We start from the raw sequence: 26702 nt of genomic DNA, 5'->3' as shown, positions 1-26702 counted from the left end.
CAAGACTTTTGAGGGTCAGACAGTTTTACTTATTTTTGGCTATTTTTTTTTATTCAATAAATGTTTCTAGGATTTTAGAAGTTGTAATAGTGGCTATAGTGTTAAATGTTTTAAGTCTGTCTGTCACACAAAAACTTTATATATTCCTGGCCTTTGAAGGTTTACATTGGTTTTAATGGATAGCTTATTCTGGGGCACAGGTGAAATTTCCTATGAATTGGACTTCAGGTTCACAGTGGCCATGAAATTGGGCTGCACACAGTAGTGTGCCTCAAATGACAGGAAATGATCGGCTGCAAGCACTACATGAGTTATACAAAAATAACAGCCAAGCGATCACACCACTTGTGTGGCATGAAAACAGAATGGAGCTGCAGGCACATGGCATTGCTGCCAGGAACAGAACCTCAGTGACATTGGCAGTAAAGGCACAGCCACCAACAGCACCACCAAACACATTACACAGGCCACTTTGTGTCCCTCTGACCAAAAGTGGCAGTGTGGTTATGCGCATCATACACCATGACAAATAAGAAAGGCATGACGATATGGCCAGCTGCGTTTACCGTGAAGCACATTAGACAGGCCATGCTTCAGTGCCATCTGCTGAGAGTCGAGTACAGGAAATGAACTTCAATGATAATTATATAAAAAGGGTAACAGGGCAGATCCAAGAAACTATAGGCCAGTGAGCTTAACATGCATCACAGGAAAATTAATAGAAGGAATTATTAAGGAAAAGTTTGAGCAACACCTGGCAAGGACACCCTTAAATGGGAGTCTGCAATGTGTATTTTAATTATGTCTGAATTGTTTGATTTGTAGTTTTAAACCATGGAGCAGAGGGGGTAATTGAGGAAAAATGTGTCTTTGTCTCAAACATCATGGAGGGCACTGTAGCGCTCTGCCACATAAATAAAAAATATGTTTTTCTGCTGTCGATCGGGTGTTGTGGGGATTGTTCTTACAGCCTAATGTTAACAGCCGTGCCCCAGAGGTGGGACTTCCGGTTTCCTTTTTTTTAATTTTCATGGAGTAATTTGGATAAAGCGCATCATTTAAAGAAAGAAAGGAGAGCCAAGAATAAGACGGGGGAGGAATCAAACAAAGCAGATCAGCTACTGCATGGGCCATGAGACGGAGTCCAGGAGCTGCTAAAGTCCTGTCGGTTAGGTGGAAGTAATGCTTTTTTTTTTGACTGGTGAATTGATCGTTCTGCTCTTTTCCATGGACTCGGGTGAGCTTGTTGATGGACTTACTGTTTTGTATCAGGGTGCAGACTGACTGTATATCTTTTATTGTGAAGATTTGATTCGTTTCACCTGCCGGCATCAGGGGTTGGAACTGTGGGCTTTCTTATAAACTCGTGAAGGGGAACCGGGGAGGAATATTCTTATTGCAATATATATATATATATATATATATATATATATATATATATATATATATATATATATATATATATATATATATATATGTATATATATATATATGGGGTGGCGCAGTGGGTAGTGCTGCTGCCTTGCAGTTAGTAGACCTTGGTTCGCTTCCCAGGTCCTCCCTGCGTCTGCGTGGGTTTCCTCCAAAGACATGCAGGTTTGGTGGATTGCCAATCCTAAATAGTCCCTAGTGTGTGCTTGGTGTGTGGGTGTGTGTGTGTGCGTGCCCTGCAGTGGGCTGGTGCCCTGCCCGGGGTTTGTTTCCTGCCTTGCGCCCTGTGTTGGCTGGGATTGGCTCCAGCAGACCTCCATGACCCTGTAGTTAGGATATAGCGAGTTGGATAATGGATGGATGGAGATATATATATATGTGGAGTTATGTACTTAACAAAAAATGGTGAAATAACTGAAAACATGTTTTATATTCTAGTTTCTTCAAAATAGCCACCCTTTGCTCTGATTACTGCTTTGCACACTCTTGGCATTCTCTCGATGAGCTTCAACAGGTAGTCACCTGAAATAAAACCAAACTTATTTATCCACATGTGTTCATTCATAGTTTTGATGACTTCAGTGAGAATCTACCAAAGTAAATGGTCATGAAAATAAAGAAAACACATTGAATGAGGAAGTGTGTCCAAACTGTTGGCCTGTACTGTATATCTATATATATATATATATATATATATATATATATATATATATACTGTGTATATATATATATATATGTAACATGATTGACAATGTAATTGTTTTGTCATTGTCATGAGTGTTGCTGGCATATATATATATATATATATATATATATATATATATATATATATATATATATATATATATATATATATATATATATATATATATATACATACATACATACATGTGTATATATACACACACACATATACTATGGGGTGCCAAACAGGCAAATACATTGATTTTGTTAATATATAAAGTCTGCGTCAGAATATATAAAGTCAAAACTTGAATATATAAAGTCAGTGTCGGTATACATAAAGTCAAACTTGTTTCTGAATATATAAAGTCAAAAGCTGAATATATAAAGTCAGCGCTGGAATATATAAAGTCAAAACCTGAATATACAGTATAAAGTCAGCGTCGGAATATATAAAGCTTGCTTCTTATTGTTTCGCTGCCTTCTCAATTATAAAATGCATGTTTTCTTAAGCGCTTTTTGGAGGTCTTCCTGGTTTTCTACGCACTGCGTTGACAGTCAGTTCACGTGATTACGTGGGAGGCGTGATGATGTCACACAAAACTCCGCCCCCCACGTCATTCCAGCTCAACTCCATTACAGTTAATGGAGAAAAATACCTTCCAGTTATGACCATTAGGTGTAGAATTTCGAAATGAAACCTGCCCAACTTTTGTAAGTAAGCTGTAAGGAATGAGCCTGCCAAATTTCAGCCTTCTACCTACACGGGAAGTTGGAGAATTAGTGATGAGTCAGTGAGTGAGTGAGTGCTTTGCCTTTTATTAGTATAGATGACAGCAACACTCATAACAGTGACAACACAATTACATTGACAATCATGTTACGTTATTTTTAAAATGTTTCCTTTTCTTTTTCATAACTTCTTTAACACACTACTTCTCCGCTGCGAAGAGCGGGTATTTTGCTAGTATATATATATATATATATCTGTATCGTCACATATATAGATGGGATTTTTTTTTTCTGCTTTTTCTGGATGTAATATATTCCTCAAGTGTTTATGAAGATTGATCATTAGTCTTTTTTTTTGTGAACTATAAATGCTCCGGCATCAGGGGTGACTGAACATTTTAAAATAAGGTGCATATGGGGGACTTTACTGAGTGTGATATTGGCCTATCCTTTTTATCATCTACTTAGGACAGGTTAGCGGTAGCGATCATCTCGTTCAGCGTGGCGGGATGAATTGTTACGAGGTTGATGATTCAAATCCCGTTAATGCCAGAAGGGATCCTACCTTGTTGGGCCCTTAAGCAAAGTCTTTAACCTGAAAATTGCTCCAGGAGTGCTGTACAATGGCTGACACTGCACTCTGACCTCCAAAGGTCATGTGAAAAGACAATTTCCCCTCAAGGATTAATAAAGTCTACCAAATATTTTCCTGATGTAAACAATTTCCCCACTGGGATAATAAATTCTGCCTAGTATGTACTGTTTTCTTTACATAAACGTTTAAAGCTATTAGAGTGATTAAATATGTTCATGTTACATTGATTTAGAACAATATTGTATACATGAAAAAAATTGTGTAATTTGCTCAATGTTAAATTAATTTCTTTTCAATTTTGTACTTAAATATGAAGTAACGAAAACATAATTTTTTATTGTGATTATGAATGCAATTAAAAATAGCTATTCATAACTAAATCATTTTTTTTTTGTTTACATTTTGCTGACTGTCAGTGTGTCATTTTGTCTCTAATGTGTCTCATTGTTTAATTTGCTGGTCAGAGATTCTGCATTCAGAACAATGCAGTAGTTTAAAATGTACATTTTATAATTTACATTATACAATGTTATTGTCTGTTATACCTGCCTCACACTCTCCACCTTGTATTTTTTAACTTGCACTGCGTTTTTATCAGTATGCTGCTGCTGGAGTAAGTGAATTTCCCCTTGGGGATTAATAAAGTATTTATCTATCTATATTTCTGAAAATAATGTGAAAATATTTGTCCTTTGACATAGGTTTAAATGCTTGACTGTCTTCTTACTAATTCACTCTTTACTGTAGGACTTGCTCACTTAGTTATATCTTTTTATTGACAGATTAGGATTTATGACACTGAAGCTGAAAGTCTGCATTTACTTCAGTGTCAGATCTATGAGTGTGCTCATTAATAAATAATGGATTAACTAACCAAAACAATAACAAATTACATTTATATAGCATTTTACTCGCTACTCAAAGTACTTTACATAGACAGCAGGAAACCACTTCAGTCACCACCAATGTGTAGTACCCATCTGGATGATGTGACCACAGCCATTAATGCACCAGTACACTCACCCAGAGATCAGCTAGTAGGTGGTGAAGGGGTAAGGAAGAGATAGTCAATTAGAGACAAGGGATGATTAGGTGGCCAGAATGGGTGAGGCTGTGAGAGGCAATTTAGCCAGTACATCCGGATTAACGCTACTCTTTTCAAAAGATGCCAAAGGATCTTTATTGACCACAGAAAGTCACGACTTCAGTTTTATGTCACACCTGAAAGATGGCACCATATTTACAGCCCAGTGTCCCCATCACTGCATGGGGGCCTTGGGATCCACACACAGATCATAGGGTAAGCATCCCCTGCTGGTCTCACCAACATCTCTTCTGGCAGCAAGCCTAGCTATTTCTAGATGGTTTCCCATCAATGTACTGGCCAGGCCCAAATGTTCTTAGCTTCATAGTTACACAGGAATGTGTAAAGACAGGTCTGACTACCCAGGACCCATGAGGGAGGGTGGGGGGCTCAAAACCTGGAATGAAAAGTTTGTTTTCGAGAGGAAGGAGCCCACAGAGACTGCTTATGTGCAGGGCCAGGATTCCTTGCTACACTCGCGAGACGTGTTATTGATTACAGCAGTTCTCCAGTATCCAAGCCAGAAGTTCTTATGTGTGTTTAGGTAGACTCGCCAATGTTGGCATGAAGAGTTAGAGCAACCGACCAATGGTGGCAATTCCTTTTTTGAAACTATTACTTCGCTCCTCCCCCTACTCGCTTCCACTCGTTTTATAGCAGCAAGGTCATAAAAAAACGAGAGAAAGTGAGTGTTTGGGGGGGCAAAGTAACTTGTTTGGGAAAGGACCAGGGAAACACAACCCAAATCCAATGTAAGAATGTTTGAGGCTGAGGCTGAGACAGAATGAAATCCCGGACGATTTTACAATCCTGGCCGGGCGCATTTTTTAGCTCTTAAAAAGAGGACATGTCTGGGGAAAAGAGGGTGTCTGGTCAACTTAGCAGAGTTTGTTGTTTGTTTTATTATATGTATATATATATATATATATGTATATATATATATATATATATTATTTTATGTATTTCTCTTTCTCTCTCACAAGCTTCTGTAAAGTTCTAATTTCCCCTTGGTGACAAATAAAGTACATCTATCCATCAGTCTATCTATGACACGTTCTGAACCACAGGAGGTATGGCTGCTGAAGACCCTGAAAAGTTGAATGAAAATGATAATGAACGTTTTTTTTAAACAAGATTAAAAAAAAAAAAAAGTAAATACATAAATATGTGTTACATTCCAATAACAAGTTAGCAAACCCAGATTTATAATTTCTGTATTAACACCCAAACCAGGAATTAACCTATAGCCTTATACTTGCAGGAGCCTATCCAATTGTAGCCACAGTATGCGGAATGTTAAGAGCCACTAGTTTTGATTACTGAAAGTATTATAAGAGCAGTTAAACCAAGTGGATCAATGGTGCCCGATCTTACAAACTCGAAACAAGAAAAAAAAATCGGGAGTGATCTCCCCTAGACTTTCTTGTATACTCTGATATGGGGATGGATATTTCAGGAGTAAATTGCAAGGCAATGATTATATTTGGTACTTGTGTACTAAACGGACTGCATGGGTGGCTAGTACCCTTTTCTGTTATCGTGACACAAATTGAATTTTCATTTTTAACATTAGGTACCCAAAGGGGATATTAACATTAGGGACCTGTAGGCAACTATGATCCACCCTCACTAACTTTAAGGTTAGTATTTGTGGTTGTGGTAGGTTAGGTTAGGGTTAAAGAGATGATTTGCCCCATCAAGGGCAAGAGGTGCATGGGTACACATGTCCATGTGGATAGCAACTACTTTCCCTCCCTGCCACAACACTTATAGGACTAAAAAAGCTCTTAAAATACCTTAGAAAAATTGCCATAAAGACCTTTTAATAAATATGTTCATAAATATTACTTTTAATACACTGTATAAAAAAATTGCCTAACGTATAAATACTTAAAGCTGCAAATTTAAACAGTTAAAATCAATTTTATATAAAACTAATAATAATGTCTAAAATGCAGGGTTAGGGTTAGGTCAGTCTAATAATTTAAACTTCAAAAATTAAACAACCTTTTGGACGCCTACCCCACCGAGCCCAACACTAGAATGGGTAGGAACTGCCGTCCATTTAGTACTCAGATACAAGTACCTTATATTTTTACATTATGTGCATTAAAGAACCGTCCACAACAAATCAAATCAATAATATATTGAGCAATTATTATAAAAGTAAAGTTGAATAAATCGGACTCTGTAACTGCATGAATTAAAGGTAAAGCTCCACTTCCGGTTAACGGAAATAGCCCAAAAGTTAATAGAAATCAAAGTTTTGTACCTAACACTTAAATGCAAAATTCTGTTGACCTAAGTGAAAGCGTACTGAAGTTATCATGTTTACATACACACACAGATATAATTCCAAACATTGCATATTCTGACTCTTAAACGTCGAGATTCATCAAAATCGCCAAATGGAATTTTTTGGAGGATTCCAATACTTTCCTATACTTTGTATACGAGAAACTCGGGGAGGTCTAAAACGTCGAGATTCATTCAAATCTCGACATCGAATCTTTGGACGATTACAATACTTTCCCTATACGAGAAAGTAAAACGTGCAAAGACTAGACTGTATATTTACCGGTGCGTCCTATTTACGGTATCTGCTTAGTGATTCCGTTCACATTCTTCAGATAGTACAGATTAAAGGAGAAAATGGTCACGTACGTTATGTTTAAATAGTTTCTTATTGCAATTAATTAAAACAAAGTAAATATAAGATGCAAAGCGAGCATCAATTCGCCAGCACGAAGGTCATCGCGAGTCCCATTACTTAATTCATTCCCTCCGTGAACGTCGCGCCTGGCTCTCTTCACCCATTCGTTCCGACCCGGTGTTGACTAAAGTCGCAGTTTGTAAATCGAAGAGCTCTGGTGTAAATTGTTCCAGCTGTTTAGCCTGCTATCTGTAAGCCCACAGAGTCCTTTTTTTTCTGAGTGGAAATGATAAGGAGATGCTCGACCACGTCCACCTCAGGGCAGGGTTTAGCTGGGAAGCTCGTCGCGTTTCCGGCGCGCATTTCTTTCTTCTTTTTCCGGGCAACTCCTTAAATCCATCAGGAAGTGAGCCGGGATAAATCGCGAACGAGGATTTTAATCCTGTTACCTTGGAGGATAGGTCGGTGCAGAGAGGAAGAAAAGTGTGGCGAAGACAGAAGCAGCAACGGGGGATTAAAAATATGTTAAAAAGAGAAGGCGGCGGGCAGCACAGTGGACGCCGGAGAGTGTTTTAGGGACGCGCAAAGTTTGGCAGTGACCTGGCGGGCGGCGACGGCGAACTCCTCCTCAAGTTTACTTCTGGGCGAAGAGGATCTGCTGGACGATGGGATGTTGTGGTAGCAGCCAGGTGAGGAGAAGCGGGGGGCGAAGCAAGGCCTCGAGGGGCCTTGATTCATTGTGTGGCGTGAGGTTTGGTGAAAGTTGTAGCCGTTTTTTTTTTTTTTTGTTTTATTTGTATTTGTTGAAAAATTCCTGCGAAGACGTGGTTTTGTACTTCTTGCAGATGCGGGTTGCACGGAGTGGTAACGGGCGATGAAGAAAAAAATAGTAATAAAAGAAAACGCACACATTCAAATATTGCATCCCGGATTGGTGGGTGTCCGTGAAATACTGTGGCGAAATGAAGAAAATAAAGAAGCCCACTCCTTTTGCGCTAGCGAGTATTCGAAAATAAAAGCTGAGCGAGGTGTTGGGAGTAGTAAACAAACATGGCTTCGGTTCTTTCCAAGTGTTAGTGTTTAGAAACATCGATTATGTGTAATTCTAATATTAGTATAGTATTACAAATTAGTATAGCGTGACATTCCACGTGTTTTTCTGTAATACTTCACTAGTTAGATTATTGCTCAGTTTGGGCAGACGTCGGCTCCGTGCTGTAAGAGAGAGCGCTGTGATTGATTGATTTCGTCCACCTTAAGTCTTTCTGTGGCGTTTGTGTATTTTAATCCTCTTATCTAATCAGCAGTAGAGGTTAACACCCCATAAATGCAAGCGTATCATAATTAAACGCGCTGTTATTTTCCATTTTCTACTTTCAAGGTCTATATTCAGAGATGCCCAAATGAGTTCATTTTTTTTTTTTTTTAAATAAAAGTGGCAAGTTTTGCGTGCATGAGTGTCTACGTAGTAAACAGTTGTGACCAAAAATGTTGGCACTGATACAGTTTTTGTTTTCTCCAGATAATACAATACAATTTATTTTTGTATCGCCCAAAATCACACAAGAAGTGCCGCAATGGGCTTTAACAGCCCCCTCCCCAACCCTTGATTCTCTCTAATAAAAAAAGGGAAAAACTCCCCAAAAAAAAACCCTTGTAGGAAAAAAAATGGAAAAAACTTTGGGAAAGGCAGTTCAAAGAGAGACCCCTCCCCCCTTTCCAGGTAGGTTGGGTGTGCAGTGGTTGTCAAAAAAAAGGGGGTCAATACAATACACAGAACAAAACACAAGTAATCCTCAATACAGTATAATAGTGCAATAGAAATATTACAAGTACAGAGTAGAATTTAACAGTAGATGATATCACATAATAGGATAATTTGGATTTGTTCAGAGTCCTGGAGACCTCGGCCATCAAGCTGCCTCCCCCTATTGGCCACTCCACAGCTGAGTCAGTGCTGGGTGATCCAATCCGATGCACCAATAATGCACTAATTCTTTGACAGTGTACTGTGTATGAAATTACAAAATGATTGCTGTTATCATATGCATTTAATTTATTTCCAGTTTGAAGAACACAAAAAATAACTGGAAAGAAATGATAAAGCTAATTATATTTCACACAGAACCCCAAAAGGTGTATTGACAAAAATGACATTCAGGATCAAGTTTTATTAATTTATACAAATTATATATACAATACAATTTGAAGTGAAATTCTTAGCTGCTCAGCTCCAATGACTGTGCCTTTCCGTATTAAAAAAAAAATAAATAAATAAAGGGTGTCTGTCTGTTCATCTGGTTGCTATATGTCTGTATTTCCATAACACGGCGCATCACAAACAGTTTTTTTAGTAAAATGCATTGCAGTTGTCATTCCAATAGAGGGTGTATCACAAACATTAATGCTTCTTTTACAAATCTCATACCAATTGGAATAACTGATGCAGTTTTTGCATTGAGATAGCTCATCGAGAAGCATCTAGAGAAACAAAGATTTGCATATATTTTTTTAGTGATTCGGAGAAGGCTTATGATAGAGTGCCACATCAAGAGGTCTGGAGGTGCAGAAGAGAGAAAAGAGCACCAAAGAAGTATGGGTTAAGAGCAGTGTTGGGGTAACAGACACAATCCCATTCAGAGGCGGTCTGCACCAGGGATCTTCTTGAAGTCCTTACATCTTTGATCTGGTTATGGATGTGTTGAGTCATGGGATTAAAGACTAATCCCCCTGGTGCAGGCTTCTTGCTGATCTCATTACGTTGTGCATCACCATAATAGAGGAAGTGAAGATGAAGTTGCTTGAATGAAGAGGAGCTGTAGGTAAATAGGAAGAAGACAGAATATATAAGGTTTAATGAATGTCAGGAATCAGTTAGCCTGCAGGGAGAGCTACTGGAAAGAGTGGATACATTTAAATATCTGGGATCAGTGGTATTCCAAGATGGAAAACTAGATAATCCATAGAATTACAGTTTGGATGGAACAATTGGATAACGTTATCAGGAGTATTGAGTGATCAAAGAATTAAGGCTAAAGTTATGGTAAGGGTTTTAAGACAATGCTAAGACCAGCAATGATGTATGGAGCAGAGACTTGGAGAGTAAAAGGAGTGCAGAAGAAGAAGATGGATGTGGCAGAAATGAGACTGTAGAGGTGGATGGTGAAGAGTTACCAACAAAAAGGACAAAATAAATGAAACAATTGGAGGTACACCAAACATTGGGGAGATGGTTTACAAAAGTACAGGAAAGTAGGGTGAAGTGTAATAAAATGCTTTGCGTTTGTCTTTCCAATAGTGGTGCATCAGAAACACATAACATTGCTTTTACAAATCTCATACCAAATGGCATATAACAGACACATATGCATTGCATGGTGCACTGCAAGCGTCAATAGTGGAAGTTTACATTGATTTCAATACAAGGAGACAATAATAATAATACATGACTTTATAGATAATAAAAAATGATTAATAGAATTAAATATATGATAAATAACTTTTAATAACTTAATGAAAGAGTTAAGAATAGGGCATCATGTAATTTTAAACACTTCTGGTCTGGTACTTGTGATGATTTTCATACATATGTTTGTGGTTATAATGTGAAGTGTGGTAAGTGAATCTGTAAAAATGTGCTTTTCCACAGTTGTACCAATAACACTAGATGTTTGGCATTTAAAAGCCATAGGCGCAATAGATTTCAGTCATGTTTGAATAATAGCAATGTCAAGCTAATTAGAAACTGAATATGTAAAATACATATTCATAGTATAAGTGCAAAGGTCAGTCTACTTACATGACACTGACCAATCATATTGTGCAGTTAGACATGTAAGAGGGCTAAGAATATGGTGTCATGTAGTATTAGACACTTTTTCTTTTCCAGCATGCAGCTGGACTGTTTAGCAACTCCTCAGTCTCTCTGAACTGGACTTTAGGCAGAGGTAGTGTTTACCCAACTGCAGCACAGAAAAAAGGCTGTTGTTGGGATGGCTAGTGTCATGGATCACTTCTTCTTCATTGTCTGACATCGTTTGGTATTGATGTCCTAGAAATTAGGGCGCGCACACCCAATGATGCATTCAGCAAACCGCACCACTTTCTGCATCTCCTCACGGTTCTGCTGCATGCCGTTTCTAAACAAGGCAGTAATACTTCATTTCAGATGTTGTTGTGTTTAGTGGCACATCCTTTGGAAAGAACTATGCTTGTAGCTATGAATGAGTTTATTGTATTTCTGTGCTGGAATTGTTAGGGCTTTTTGCAAAAGAAAAGTGATCAAGTCTCCCAAAATATCTTTTTAGCAGTGCCAAGCTAAATATAGACTGATTATGTAAAATACAGATCATTTATGGCATCGGTTTTCAGGTCAGACCGTTTAAATGACACTGACCAGTCCTATTATGAAATTAGACATTCTGATGAGGGAAAACTCCCACAGCAGGAGTGACATTGGAGCATCGCACCAGTGGCAGAAGCTGTGCAGCTTTCTTTTTAATTGATAAATATGCAATGTATGTTTGCATATACTAGCGTACAGTTCTAGTAATTCTAAAGTAAATTATGTTTTTGTATATAATTTGCAGTTGCTGCCATATATGCTTAATGCTGCTCTCAAGTGCCTGCTTTAAGTGTTGGAAGTATGCTGTTCACAAACTAGCACATTTAATAATAAAATAGTAACAATACATAATATTTATATAGAGCTTTTCATTTAAAATCAAACTTAGCAATTCTAAGGAAACTTTTTTCATTTGAATAATTCCATTAATATTTGATTATGTAATTTGCAAATTCCGAACATTAATGTACTTTGGCATTAGTCTGCTATGGATTCCCACTCGACCTCTCTGTTACTTTATAGCGGACACTATTTATTTATTTCTTTATTTTTGTTATTATAGATCAGTTATAATTTCTTGATCATCTGCTGAAAAGGCAGGTGTAATCAATCTGCTGCTAGTGCTGCTTAAATGGAGATAATGTTGATATACCCAGAAATTAGTGTTACAAATTTTAGGCTTGTATGCATTTATCATGACTTTAAAATGGGGGCGTGGCCTTAATTTTATTGAAAATACAAATGCTACAAAAAATTTACCAGGTTCCATATGTTGCAACTTTTCAACTGTTAACAGTTGTTCCATGACATTTTCAGCGATTGTTCTTTATAGTGGTAGTAGTATTAGATGTCTTTCAGGTTGGGGAGCATGCACTGGAACAGCGCAGCCTTTAGATGTCTTTAACTTCTAAAATCGTTGGTCCATATTTGACAGTACTGTATATGGCTTGCTGAAAATTGTAAAAAAACTTCTTTTGTTGCAGAGAAAATTTGGTCCTGTACATCTCCACACTAAACAACATCAGATCCTTCACGATTTAATAGATATTTCTCATATTATAGTTCTGCTTTAGCAACTAGTTGCCTGTATGAAAAAATCAGTTTTTTTGATTTATGCGGGATTAACCATGAGAAAAGATCATTTCATGTCTATACTTGAAATACATTTTCCCATGTTTAATACAGCTGCCCATTAAATTAATTGTGCAGCTGGAAAGTGCTTTGGTTTTATTAGTCAATGCACACAATATGAAGCTGGTACTTTGAACCAAACTATCAAGAACACCCATTTAGTCTGAGTTAGTAAAGAGGAAGTCTGACAGAGTGGGAAAAAATTGCTGACAAGATTTTTGTGATGTCACTTACCATTTTTTAAACAAGAGACAATTACTCACTTGACACAAACATCAGTTCATTCAGTAAACATGTAATTACATTTTTTTTTTTCCCCAAGTGTTTTTTTCAGAAATGTCCTTTTTGGTGTGGAATAAGTCATGCTTTTGATCTAATTTTGATTTTCACAAAGTTATAGTTAATAGTAAATTTTGATATGAAATATTTGCAAGTGTTGTCATAGTAAAGAAATACTCTACCCCCAAAAGTTTTTTTTTTAATGTTACCCTATGTTGTTTGTTGTGATCTTCCAGAAAAACAAAATGATGAAGATTGTAGATAACAAATTTCCTGATATAATAGGTGTTAATGGGACAAATGCTAAACAGTAAACAATATTGAAACATCCATGAAAAAAAATCTGATTATTTGTGTCACATAATCCACATGTCTCGGCCATGACAGCATTGTTGTTTTTATGTTGCAGGGACCAAAAAGAGAATGGAAACCTTTAGAGGAGCGGAGCTGTACAGACATTCCTTGGTTGCTAATATTTTTTCTTTTTTGCTCTGGAATGGTAAGCTAATTATATTGAAATTAACTTAAAACAACACTGATTTCTATAAAAATATGTCGTACTGTGTTATGTTTTGAAGGTCTTTAAAGTACTACTGTCTACTACATTACTTGGTAACTTCTACGTATCTCAAGATTCTTTGTGTGCAGAAAAACTTTCTAACATATTTGTGAAATTTACCCCTGAAGAAAGCTTTCTTCTGTGTCTCTCTGTTCTTGTTGAAGACGTCATTTGAAACCAACAGCTGGGATTCACAGTACTATTCTTCCCTTAAGTTTAAAATAAACATGTAATGTCAATTTCTACTCTCCATTTCCTTAAATTGAAAATAGTTTTAATCCCTTTGTGTGTCATTTGGGTGCGAAATTTCCCGTTGGTGTTTATTCTTTCAAGAAATATACTTGTGGTTTTGACAAGTCTGCATTGCCTTATGTAGGTCCTCTTCTTCTTTTTTTTTATATATATATATATATATATATATATATATATATATATATATATATATATATATATATATATATATATATATAATATCTTTTAACCTTTCTTATCTGGTTGGTTTATTGTTTACTTGGTAAATCATAAATATGTATGTTTGCCCATGTTTAGGGAAACTACATTTTGTTTTTACTACTTTAACAGTGCTGTGGTATATGAATATTTATGCACATCCCTAATTTTAAGTAAATTGTTTTTAAATAGCTAAACAGGCAAGCAGTCAGTACTAAATCAATCTCATAATTTTTTGTTTGTAGCTTTGTATCTGTGGCTTTTCCATTGCCACAGGAGCTGCCGCAAGACTTGTTCATGGTTATGACAGTTATGGAAATATATGTGGCCAAAAGAATTCTCCAGTACCAGGACTCAGGAACAGTGGAATGGACCTAACTAACAGAAAGTAAATGTGGAGTGTTACATTTATTTATAGTTTTGACTAACCCTGTTTTTTAAAGATGTTTTTAGTTGTAAAAAGTAATTTATTCAGTTATACATGTGTATTTCATAGGACAATGTGGATCTAGAACTTTTTCTGAAATATGAACAAAGCACTAGTATATTAAGCACAGCTCTTTTTGTTTATATTCTGCAAATATCCATATATTAGGTAAAGTTAAGAGAATTTGCCAGTTCTGGTTTTCATTATTTTTAATTTGTTGGTTTCACTTTTTTGTTACACATTTAATTTTATTTATTTTATAAGCACAATGGTCAGTTATGAAGAGTCATAAATTATCAGGAGAACCTTAAGGTCATTAAAAGTTACCATGAATAAGATGTGAAAGACCTGCTGCCTTTTGTAGTACATAATTATCAGTCATTTGAAGTTTAAAAAAACCTAAAGAAACACACATGAACACTCATTATGAAAGTTCGCCAGACATTTTCCGATGATGCATTTCCAATATAACACTGTAGTTAAAACTGACTTTTTTTTTTTTTTTTTTTTTTTTTGTGTATACTTTGTGAAAACAGTTTGCTTAACTTGGATATGCCATTCCTAATCTAGTCTCAGAGCGTCCCCAAGTTTCCAAAACCTACACTGAAACAAAGTAATTAATATTGAACATACATGCTAATAGCAGCCCACTCAGAATGCTGCAAATCTTCCAAGTAACGCTAAATCATGGGACTTCATATTATCCACTTAATGATAGCAAGTTAAAATACAATAGTTGGGGGCCAGCTTGTATATGTGAGTTGTGTTTCTAAGGAGAGTACTCTAAATTTGTCTTATTTTAACATATTGGCACTGTTTGCTTTATATGCATTTGTAAGGTTCAATATTACCTTTTTTTTTAGTTGGATTCTAGCACAATATAACCTTAAATGTCTTGAAAAAGAATCACTTTATTCAAGTCTTCATGTTGTGTCAGTGTACCAGCATAATACTGTACATAGTTCTGATATGGCATAAACCATTACAATATGACTGATTTAATAATAATGTGCTAAATCATCAAAAAAATGTGTAATATTTAATAGTTGTTATGCTAAAAGAGTAGCTTGAAAGGAAGGACATTTTAATATCAGTCATTGAATGGGATTATTTGTTTAAAAAAAAAAAAACAACTTTTTAAGTAGTAGTGAATTTTTAAACATTGCATCAGTGTTGTGTCTATCATTTTGTTTATTTTTTTCTTTAGGTATGTATTTTTCTTGGACCCCTGCAACATTGATTTAGTTCATAGAAAGATCAAATCTATTGCATTGTGTGTATCGAAATGCCCCAGCATCCGTTTAGATACTTTAGCAGAAGTTCAGAAATTTGCCGAAGTAAATGGTAAGGTTTGAATGTTCTGCACAGTTAAGTTATTTTAAATTATTTTTTTAATATCTTACCACTGTTTTTATTCCACTCTATCTAGTTATCCGTTTTATTTAACTTTGAGCCTGTGCTGTAATTTATTCTTTCTGATTTAGTGTTTTGACACATATCTGATAATGTTCACTTTCTCAGTCTGAGAGCAATTAACCACTACATAAATGAGCTAAGGTTCTTTTGTCATAACAGCACTGTTAACATAATTTACATCTGGCTTTTGTAAGAAATCCAGTGGAGGAAAAAAATATAAGTGTTTTGTGCACTAAATACATGAGATTTCTCTTGTGGTGTGTGTTTTTTTTTTTTTTGTTTTACTACTGTAAAATATGTGCATATTTTATAAAGAAAATAAAGTTAGAATATTCTGATTTTAGTCTGAATCCTAGATACTTTTTTTTTGTTTTAATTTTTTAAATTGCATTTTAAATGCTAAGAATGTATTTAAGTACAAATATTCATGTTGGATAGTTTGTTTTTTTTCTTGGAAAGGGATATATATCCAGCTGTGCATGTATGGTCAGTTTGGTTTTACCTTGTGACTGTATTTTCATTCTTGTTTTTAATCAAGTGAAACATTTTCTTTTTCAAATGTTTTGCCAAATGTATTTTTTTAATAATCTTAATATTATACGTTTGAATCTATGCAGTTTAACTTATGATGAACATTTTTAGTAAACATTTTATTAACATATTTTTAAATTATTGTTTATTTGTGTTTTTGTGAAGTCCTACTCCATTCTACATTATATATGCAGTATGTTTTGCTTTTGAACAGGGTCGGCACTTTGTAGTTATGAAATTGATGTTTCCAAATACACCACTGACCCATCATCTGCTACTTTGTGTCCAAAACTTCCTGTACCTGAAAGGTAATTTTTGAATTTAATGCACACATACTTTTTCTATCCTCATTTTGCACTTGATATTCTCCTATGAACTGTACAACTGAAAACCAACATTAAGAAAATGCTTATTTTTTTTTATAATTTGCTCACACATAATATTTTGAAGATAATAGGTAAGCTGTTTTATAAACCAATATGTTAAATGATCAAATCTGAATATTACCTGATTGCATGGTTAAATGTGCTAAAGTTTTTCAGTAGACTTTAAAATGAATTCTGAGCAAAGTGAAATAGTGTGGCATTTACTATAGATGATTCTAAGACGTTTATTATTGATGGATACAATATTCAACATTCTGTATTTGAATAATTTATTTTCCTTAATTATACACTGGTTTAAATCTCAAATAACTGATAGGACTTCATGTTGCTTTTGACAGTAAATCAATCCCTTTGTTTCATCGATGCACACCCGTTGATGTTTCCTGCTATGCAAAGTTTGCTGAAGCACTCATCACCTTTGTCAGTGACAACAGTGTTTTGCACAGACTTATCAGTGGTGTTATGACCAGCAAAGAAATAATAATGGGACTCTGCTTGTTGTCTTTAGGTATGCCTCTATTTTTATTTCCCATTATAACTACCCAAACCTTCATAGAAAAGCTAAGTGAGTTAATAGTAGTATTGTTCATTTTACTACAAAACATATTTCAATACTTGGTTATGTTGAAGGAATATTAGACCCAAATAATGTTTTATTTCTTTCTTATCCTGCAATATCCAGCACTATATGTTTGTAGTGACAACCAAGCAAAATGTTTGATCTGTTTTCATGGCAAATGGAGAACACAGAATTCCTGGTACATTGGGCTTTTTTGGAAACTAGGACTGGCTGATATGAATTATGAATAAGTTTGCAATATTTTTATCTATTTCGCTATACATGGCATATATCTCAATGTTTTGACTTCTTCTCTTAGGCACTTTATAAATGCTTGATTTAACCCTTTGATGCATATAATTACACCAATATAATGACTCTAGTAGTCCCTGCAGACTGCAGCATATGCCTTCATTTACTCATCCTTATTTATATTCATTAGTGGTTTCTATTAGAACAATTTTAAAGTTTTATGCCAATGGGGAAATTATAGCCAAGTTAAATTTAGCAAAACAGTGTTAATTCAAACCTGGTAATTGCACGCAACAAGAAACATTTCAAAACAACATAAAGTGCAAATATTTCTGCAAAATATTGATAACGGGTCATTTCACTGTGACAAACCACTCTGTAGAACAATAACGGTCACGTTATATTAATGGTAGTATGATGACAAGCCACAATGTTATAACAACAGACTGATACTATAGGGACAACATGTATCACTTTCAGTCTCGCAGTTTTCATTATTTTCTACTGTTCATTGTAAGGACCTAATGCAAAAACCGAACATTTGAGAGATAGGCTTCAAATCATTTTTTTGTGCCAGAAGCAATGCACATGATCACATGATTTTCAGTGTTTACTCGTCGGTCACCCCATGTCTCTAGGGACAGTGATGGGTGGAGAGTTTGACTGGGGTGGTATACCTGTCACACCATAAAACAGGTGACCTCAGGGAGGAAAGAAACTTCTCTTTGCTTGCTTGTACTTCTTACACTAAGCATCTGTTGTTTTGAGTTGATCACATGCTAAAGTACAACAGAAATCACTACCGTTTTCTTCTTGTAACCTATGAGATAAAACAAAACTGACCTGCAGCTTAAAAAAAAAATTAAAAAATATTAGCATAAGTAGCAAAACTAGACAGTGGTATATTATGTGTATAGTCTTATATACCGATGGCCGGTATCCCGACCAGTTGGGTTATGATGGACCAGTGGTGAAGTGGCCTTTTGGGAATATGCCTCCATGGTAGCCGACTGCATGATTTAGAGGATAGAGTAGTGTAGCGTAACAGATATGTGCTGGCTGTTATTCAGACCAGCAAGATGATGATGATGATAGCCAGGCCTTTATACCAGCCTTTTTGGTTTATACTTCTACCAAAAAATGGCCTGCTAAGTTCAGAAATAAAAATTACACAAAAATTTGTACTCGATGGCCGCAATATATTTATTTACTACATCCCATGCAGAATAAGCCATGATGCACTTGGGTATATTTGAAGTATCCCCCAGCCCTGTTGGAGACCCATCTTAAATCATAGCAATAAAAAAAAAATCGCATAATGCAAATATCCGGTACCTTCGAAATGAGACTCCGGTTTTCTTCCACAGTCCAAAGACATGCAGGTTAGGTGCATTGGTGATTCTAAATTGTCCCTAATGTGTGCTTGGTGTGTGTGTGTGCGCCCTGACCGGGGTTTGTTTCCTGCCTTGCGCCCTGTGTTGGCTGGGATTGGCTCCGACAGACCCCCATGACCCTGTAGTTAGGATATAGCGGGTTGGATAATGGATGGCTGGATGAAAGTCTTTCTTGGCCATCAATATAAATGCTGGGGTTTAAGTAAGACATACAGAAGTGATCATTTTGGTTGGAATATTGCTTTAACATTTTTTTTTTAAACAAGTTTTACTTTTAGATTAGTATTTTCTGGTTAGATACTGATATTACTACTACTGCTATGGCTACAGATTTTAATTTAAATAATGATAAATACTACTGGATTTGTTTCTTTGAAACATAATTTGTTTGAAAAGCTACTTCCAGTTTTACCATTTATTTATCATATGATTAGGTTCATTTGCTGATTGTTGTGGTTTTCTTTTTTTTTTTTTTGTAGTGCTATCCATGATATTGATGGTGATCATACGATACATTTCTGCTGTACTTGTTTGGATCCTGACAGCTTTAGTTGTTCTTGGATCAATTGGTAAGCATATTGAATTTTCTGGATATGTTATTTTCAGAAACTGGAAAGTTATAAATTACTGAAATTATTTTTACATTTTTTAGCGTGTGCATAGTAATGTATTCAATGAAATGTGTTTTTTAACTTTTTCCATTTTTGCATTTAATGTTAACAGTGATTCTTTTGTGTTTAAAGTTAGTATTTTGGAAATTGCCAGTTAAGTATTTCAACTGCCTTTCTCCAATTTTTACTTTTAATATGTCCAATTCATCTGACCAAACGCTGCATACACAATTTCCTTTATGACATATTCGCTTTCCCTTTTCAGCAACAAGCTGCTATTTTTTTAAAAGGCATCTAAAACATATCTTTTCTGATATTTATTGCCTGAATAATTGATTTTTGATTCGTTTTTTGCCTTGTGGGTATTAATGATAAATAGTTCTGCAGTCATTTTTAGAGCTTTTTCCAATATTTGCATTATTGTTTATTGTGAGTAATGAGTGTAGCAGAGACCTTTTAAGATATTAATTCATTACCTAGTCTGAATGCCACTACTTTACTGTTTATTCACTTTGGTCCTATGCTTTAAGCATTTACAATTATCAAGCCAAATTACTCCCTTCTGAAACTGTTTTTAATGATTAATTTAAAATGTCACTAGCCCAGTATCTTGCACTGTACTATTAAGAATGTAAAGTTTATCAGTATCACTTGTATTCGCTAGAACTTCAAGAGCAGGAGTTTTAACATGATAGCTTAAGAGCTGGTTACAGCAGAAGTCTTCACATGCAAATAAGTTAAACAATATACATTATAAACAGTTGCAGAATAGAGCAGAAGACATGCAAATGAAATGTGTTTGTGTGTGTGTGTATAGGGTGTGTACACACACACACACTCTCTCTCTTCAACATCATATAGCTCCCTTAATGTAAATAAGCAAGTCAAAGTGCTTTACAAAGTTAACAAAATAAATTAGCTCATTTCACTCTCGGGGTTGTATTGTTGATTTTCTCAATACACTTATGTGTAGTTATTTTCAAATTTAATTTTATAAAAACACATTGACTCTCATGCTAAAGTGATAAAGCACTTCACAGAGTCTTAAATTCAAGTATCCAGGAAGAATATGTTCATGACTTGTCTCATTAGTAAACCTCTTGAACCAAGTACCTTTCCAAATCAAATGATTTTCATCTTGGTGCACTTGCATTTCTTTTTATGGTGCAAGTTGGTGAAAGGTATTGTCACTGCGTATTTGAAAAAGGCTTTTGAAAACCGAAAAACAAAGGTAAAATGCTCAACATTTCAGCTTTATAATCTTCATTATCCCTTTTTATTCTTGTAACTATACTAAATGCAATTTGTTTTATATAATCATGCAACTTTTATGTTTTACTTGTTTTACCTTTTAAAAGAGGAAACATGAGAATATTTTCTTGCTTAAAATTCTCTTTATGGGCAGTTTTAATGTGTAATGTCACCTTGGTCTTAAGTGTTATGTATATTAACCTTTTCCTGAAGAGTTTTTGCTGAAATCCCTGTTAAGTATTGTTATATAAAATATTATTAAAAAGATTCAGCAGTTATACTACTAATACTGTATCTACTTTGTGTGTGTGTGTGTGTGTGTGTGTGTGTGTGTGTGTGTGTGTGTGTGTGTGTATTATATAAAACATTTTTTTTTTTTTTTTTGGGTTCTGAATGTTTCTGGTTTTACCCTATTTAGGTGGTACTGGTGTCCTTTGGTGGTTGTATGTGGATCACAGAAAGTCATTTAATGAGACACTTCCAGCAGATCAGCTAGAAATTTCTAAAGATAATATTCAGGCTCTGCTAGTTTATGCTGTTGCTGCCACAGTTTTTACGGTATGTTCAAGATTTTTTTGTTTTATACATAAGGATTAATTAATATCTTTCACCCTGTTGAAACAATGAAGATGTCATTGTAGCTTTCGTAAGTAATACTAAGTGGCCAATAGAAAGTTTATGAAGATGTTTCACATTAAAATAAACTGAACACATGAGGCCGGGCATTGCCGTGCCCCAGGAGGAACCCAGGACCCACTGCACCAGCATAGGGTCTGACAACAAATTAAAGGGAATTCTTGAATGTCTTCATAGCACTGAAACGAAAGAATAAAGATAACAAACTATATGTATAAAAGCTGGATTATGCAGGATAGTCCTTACATGTCAAAATTTGAAAGGCTTGAAGGTTTACTATTATGTAATGTTTTTGCAATTGATTGTTTTTGTTTGTTTGTTTATACTATTGTTTATGATTGCATCATAAGTTGGATTATTCCACAGAACACATTTTTGAAGTATTTAAATGCTGTAATGAATCTCGTTTTTCTCATTAGGTGATTCTGTTGTTGTTGATGTTGGTAATGCGGAAGAGAGTGGCTCTTACTATTGCTCTGTTTCATGTGGCTGGGAAAGTTTTCATTCACCTTCCTCTACTGGTCTTCCAGCCATTTTGGACATTTTTGGCTTTAATGATGTTTTGGATGTACTGGGTTATGGTTTTACTTCTATTGGGGACTACAGGTAAGATGCTTTTTTTTCTGTATGATTCTGAACTGACAATAGAAATAGTGGTTATTTTTAGGATTTTGTCTTTCAAATTTTTTGCATATTTTTTGCAATAATGATTGGGAATGTTTAGGTCTCACTGATTATAAATTATTGGCCTTTTTTTTTTTTTTTTTTAACTTTTCACTGGTTCTGTGGATACACATCTGTGAATTTTGAATCCCAGATGTATAGATTTGGGGGAGTTGCAGCATATAATTTTGCAAAGTAAACCTTTAGCGTGCTCCAGACAATCCTCCTAACCCACACTACCAACTTTAATTCAATTAATGTGAAATTCTAAGCATAATTAGAATTGATCAGGACTTTAAGTTCCTCATAATGAAAATATTGACACATTCTTTTGTTTAGGAAAATCAAAGTTTAGGATTTTTGTTGTTGGTCTGGATATTCTGTAACTAAGTCTTTGTAGCTTATCTATGAGGATTCTTTTCGCGAGTAATGAACAAACCCAATAAAGCTCATTTAATTATAAAATGTTTGTATATACTACCTCTGTCACTATTTATTTATTTCAAGGTATGTGCAAGTGTGGAATTTGAAAATAAAGTGTAAGTTTCAAAGCCCTCCTCTCCAAGCGCCTTAAGCATGGGAAAGTCGCTATATAAATGTATTATTATTACTTCACATTACTTCTGATGCTGCTTTTGCACTGTGAGAAATGAGGTCACCATTTCAATTTGGCTCTGTTTTTAAACCACTTGTACCATACATAGCTCTATTTTCAGCTAGATGAATAGAGCGTGACATATTCTCAATGAAGCGCAAGCAAAAAAAAATGTTGAAAAGCAAAAAGGGGAAGTGGAACACCAAAAATTTTGCATTTTTTTTCAACAGAATATTAAAGTTCTGTTAATGTTCATAATGTGAAAACCTGTAAAGTATTTGTTTTTTTTTATTTTGGAGAAGTGGAACTATTTATAGTTAAATAATGGTCAGATTGAAATATAAAATTCAGTGAAGTGTTGTTGCTTTACAAACGATCAGTTTAAGTATGAGAATAACTGTCTTAACCATGATGTAGTGCTAACATGTAGCTCATCACAAGAAGGAAAGAAAATGCCTGACATGTAGAGGATCTTGTAAAAGGTTTTTGGTTTATGGTATAAATGTCTTCCATGGTGCTAAAGTAGTATGATTTGCTAACTTTTCAGCTATACAAAAGAAGAAAGTTGCACAAAATGTTTTGAGCCATGCCTTTTCTGCAGCCAAATCTGCATACAAAATGTCTCTTCCATATAAATTACACAATTGTTTAGTTTTTCCTCCTACCAGTTTATATTACCATTAACGAATGCCCCCTTTAAATGTCTGGAAATATAAATAGAGATGGTTTTATGAAAGTGGTGCAATTACTGAAGTATGCACAATTTCAAGTATGTAATAATGAAGTGTTAAGAGCACTATAATTGTGGGTTTTCTTTATTTTTGCATATTATGTGTAGCCATAAGAAAGGTGAGTGGCAGGGCCATACACACACAGATACATTTGACATGAGCAGGCCCGTCGCGACAAGGCAGGCAAACCAAGCAATTGCTTGGGGCCCCGAGCTGGCCTGGGGCCCCAAGACAACGACTGGTTAAGAATAAAATGCAGCGACAAACTGTGTGAGCGCCCCATTGATAGTGAATGCAGTAAAGTGCAATGACACTGTTATCGGGATCCCCCTCAAGGGGGCCCCCCTCGCTGACAGCAGCCAGCCAACCACACGATCTCTGCTGCCGGCAAAATACAAAACTTCCTCGGCAGTCATGAAGCGGAATTATGCTTCAGGAAGCCAAAAAAGAAAGAAGAGAAAATTACATGAGGTCCACGGTGGGCCAAGAAAGGCTCACAGGACTGGCACTTATGTCAATTGAGCGGGATGTTCGCCAGTCTTTGGACATGGAGGACATTGTGATTGCCTTTGCAGAAAACAAGGCTCGCAAACAGCAGTTTTAGATAATTTGCACATGTTTGAGAGAACTGAAAAATGTTAATGTGAGTATGTATGTGTGTGTGTTTTTAAGTATGTTGGATTTAGTTATTGTGCACTTTTTTAATGTATATTTGATTTTATGGTACAGTGGTGTTTTTTGCAAATGTTCAATTGTTGAAAATGTTCAAATTTTATGCACTTTATATGCAACAGCAGTATTTGCACTCTATAAACATTTTTTTATTTATGCACAGTATATGCAACAGCAGTATTTGCACTGTAAACATTTTTTATTTATATAAAGTGTGAGTGAATTTAAACTGTATGGTTATGCTGTGGTTCCTTTGCGTGCGTGCAGGGGGCCTCCATGTCCATTTTGCTTGGGGCCCCCAAATTCCTTCAAACGGCCCTGGACATAAGTGTGTGAGAAATCTATTTGAAATGGAAATTGTTTTATTTAACCTTACTTCAAAGCCAACTGTTGTGCGCAGTCATGTAATAACAGCTGGTTATTAGGCTGTGATTAGGACTGAACTGAAAATCCAGCTCTTCCTTGTTTTGAAATTTGACAACAGGGAAATTTTAATTTGGGAACCAAAACTTTATCTGTTGTAGTGGTTGACTGAGGGAGAGAGAGAGTTTTTCATGTTAAGAAGTGGGCTATTTAACAAATCTCTGCTTTCATCTTATCTCCTCCATGAGGCAGACCCCCTGTCAAATCTACTCTGTTGCTTTTTGAGCACAGAATCAGTCGTACTATAGTTTTTTTTTCCCTTTTTTGTCTTTGTCATGCTTCTGTATGTTAACGCTGATCATGTTGACTTTTAAGTTAACAGACATCCGCTGGTGCATTAGTTTTATGCTCGCCTCTTCATTTTCTCGTCAGTTTTCTGCTTCCAGAATGCCTTTACACTAGAACTGACAAGCTTTGCAGTTTTTTTGCAATATAGGTCTCTGAAAGCAGCAATGAACCAATGCTTCCATCTTATGGAATTTTAGAAGCCTTCTATAGACATTGTTTTGAAACAATTCATGCCATGAAGCTTAAGTGACTGTTAGCTAATATTTATATTTTTAGAATAGTGAAATGTTTTTTTTTCCATTCTCAAAAAGATTTTGGATGCACATAAATAAACTAATGTAAATCAGCAATTTTTGCCCCAAGTGAAAATTTCAGAATTCTAATTATAGAAAAAAAGAAATCCACAATTTTTAATAGCAAAACGTTTTTATGTAGTCTTTCACAATAGTTTAATAATAAAACTAAGGGCACATATTTTGCTCTGGTTTAGTGTACATGGATTTTACAGTTAGGTCCATAAATATTTGGACAGAGACAACTTTTTTCTAATTTTGGTTCTGTACATTACCACAATGAATTTTAAATAAAACAACTCGGATGCAGTTGAAGTGCCGACATTCAGCTTTAATTCAGTGGGCTAAACAAAAAAATTGCATAAAAATGTGAGGCAACTAAAGCATTTTTTTTAACACAATACCTTCATTTCAGGGGCTCAAAAGTAATTGGACAAATTTAAATAACTGGAAATAAAATGTTCATTTCTAATACTTGGTTGAAAACCCTTTGCTGGTAATGACAGCCTGAAGTCGTGAACTCCTGGACATCACCAGATGCTGGGTTTCTTCCTTATTAATGCTCTGCCAGGCCTTTACTGCAGCGGCTTTACTTTCAGTTGCTGTTTGTTTGTGGGCCTTTCTGTCTGAAGTTTAGTCTTCAACAAGTGAAATGCCTGCTCAATTGGGTTACGATCAGGTGACTGACTTGGCCATTCAAGAATTTTCCACTTCTTTGCTTTAATAAACTCCTGGGTTGCTTTGGCTGTATGTTTTGGGTCATTGTCCACCTGTCATGAAACTCCGCCTAATCAATCTGACTGCATTTAGCTGGATTTGAACAGACAGTATGTCTCTGAACACCTTAGAATTCATTCGGTTGCTTCTGTCCTGTGTCACATCATCAATAAACACTAGTGTCCCAGTGCCACTGGCAGCCATGCACGCCCAAGCCATCACACTGCCTGACTTCACTGTGTTTTACAGATGATGCTTTGGATAATGAGCTGTTCCACGCCTTCTCCATACTTTTTTCTTGCCATCATTCTGGTAGAGGTTGATTTTTGTTTTCATTTGTCCAAAGAATGTTTTTCCAGAACTCTGCTGGCATTTTTAGATGTTCTTTAGCAAAGTCAAATCTAGCCTTTCTATTCTTGAGGCTTATGAGTGGATCTCACCTTGCAGTGCACCCTCTGGATTTACTTTCATGCAGTCTTCTCTTTATGGTAGACTTGGATATCGATACGCTGACCCCCTGGAGAGTGTTGTTCACTTGGTTGGCTGTTGTGAAGGGGTTTCTCTTCACCATGGAAATGATTCTGCAATCATCCACCGCTGTTGTCTTCCGTGGACGTCCAGGTCTTTCTGCGTTGCTGAGTTCACCAGTGATTGCTTTCTTTCTCAGGATGTACCAAACTGTAGATTTTGCCACTCGTAATATTGTAGCAATTTCTCCGATGAGTTTTTTCTGTTTTCGCAGCTTAAGGACGGCTTCTTTCACCTGCATGGAGAGCTCCTTTGACCGCATGTTGTCTGTTCACAGCAAAATCTTCCACATGCAAGCACCACACCTCAAATCAACTCCAAGCCTTTTATCTGCTTAATTGATAAGACATAACGACAGACTTGAACACACCTGCCATGAAATAGCC

The 26702-nt window shown here is 35.7% G+C and overlaps 1 protein-coding gene across 1 annotated transcript in view; it reads left to right on the top strand.

The window, feature by feature from the left end:
- The first annotated feature begins 7453 nt into the window (after nucleotides 1-7453).
- Nucleotides 7454-26702, top strand: part of LOC120532334 (choline transporter-like protein 1) — a 32409-nt gene continuing 13160 nt past the window's right edge. Inside the window, exons 1-9 of the mRNA XM_039758234.1 lie at nucleotides 7454-7868; nucleotides 13344-13433; nucleotides 14189-14331; nucleotides 15578-15714; nucleotides 16532-16625; nucleotides 17042-17211; nucleotides 19388-19477; nucleotides 21189-21328; nucleotides 21826-22012. Coding sequence (XP_039614168.1) covers nucleotides 7845-7868; nucleotides 13344-13433; nucleotides 14189-14331; nucleotides 15578-15714; nucleotides 16532-16625; nucleotides 17042-17211; nucleotides 19388-19477; nucleotides 21189-21328; nucleotides 21826-22012 — 1075 coding nt within the window. The 5' untranslated portion in view covers nucleotides 7454-7844. The remainder of the gene's footprint in view (nucleotides 7869-13343; nucleotides 13434-14188; nucleotides 14332-15577; nucleotides 15715-16531; nucleotides 16626-17041; nucleotides 17212-19387; nucleotides 19478-21188; nucleotides 21329-21825; nucleotides 22013-26702) is intronic.

The sequence above is a fragment of the Polypterus senegalus genome, chromosome 7 (assembly GCF_016835505.1).
Source record: "Polypterus senegalus isolate Bchr_013 chromosome 7, ASM1683550v1, whole genome shotgun sequence".
NCBI lineage: Eukaryota > Metazoa > Chordata > Cladistia > Polypteriformes > Polypteridae > Polypterus > Polypterus senegalus.
This window is presented reverse-complemented; position numbering and strand designations above follow the sequence as displayed.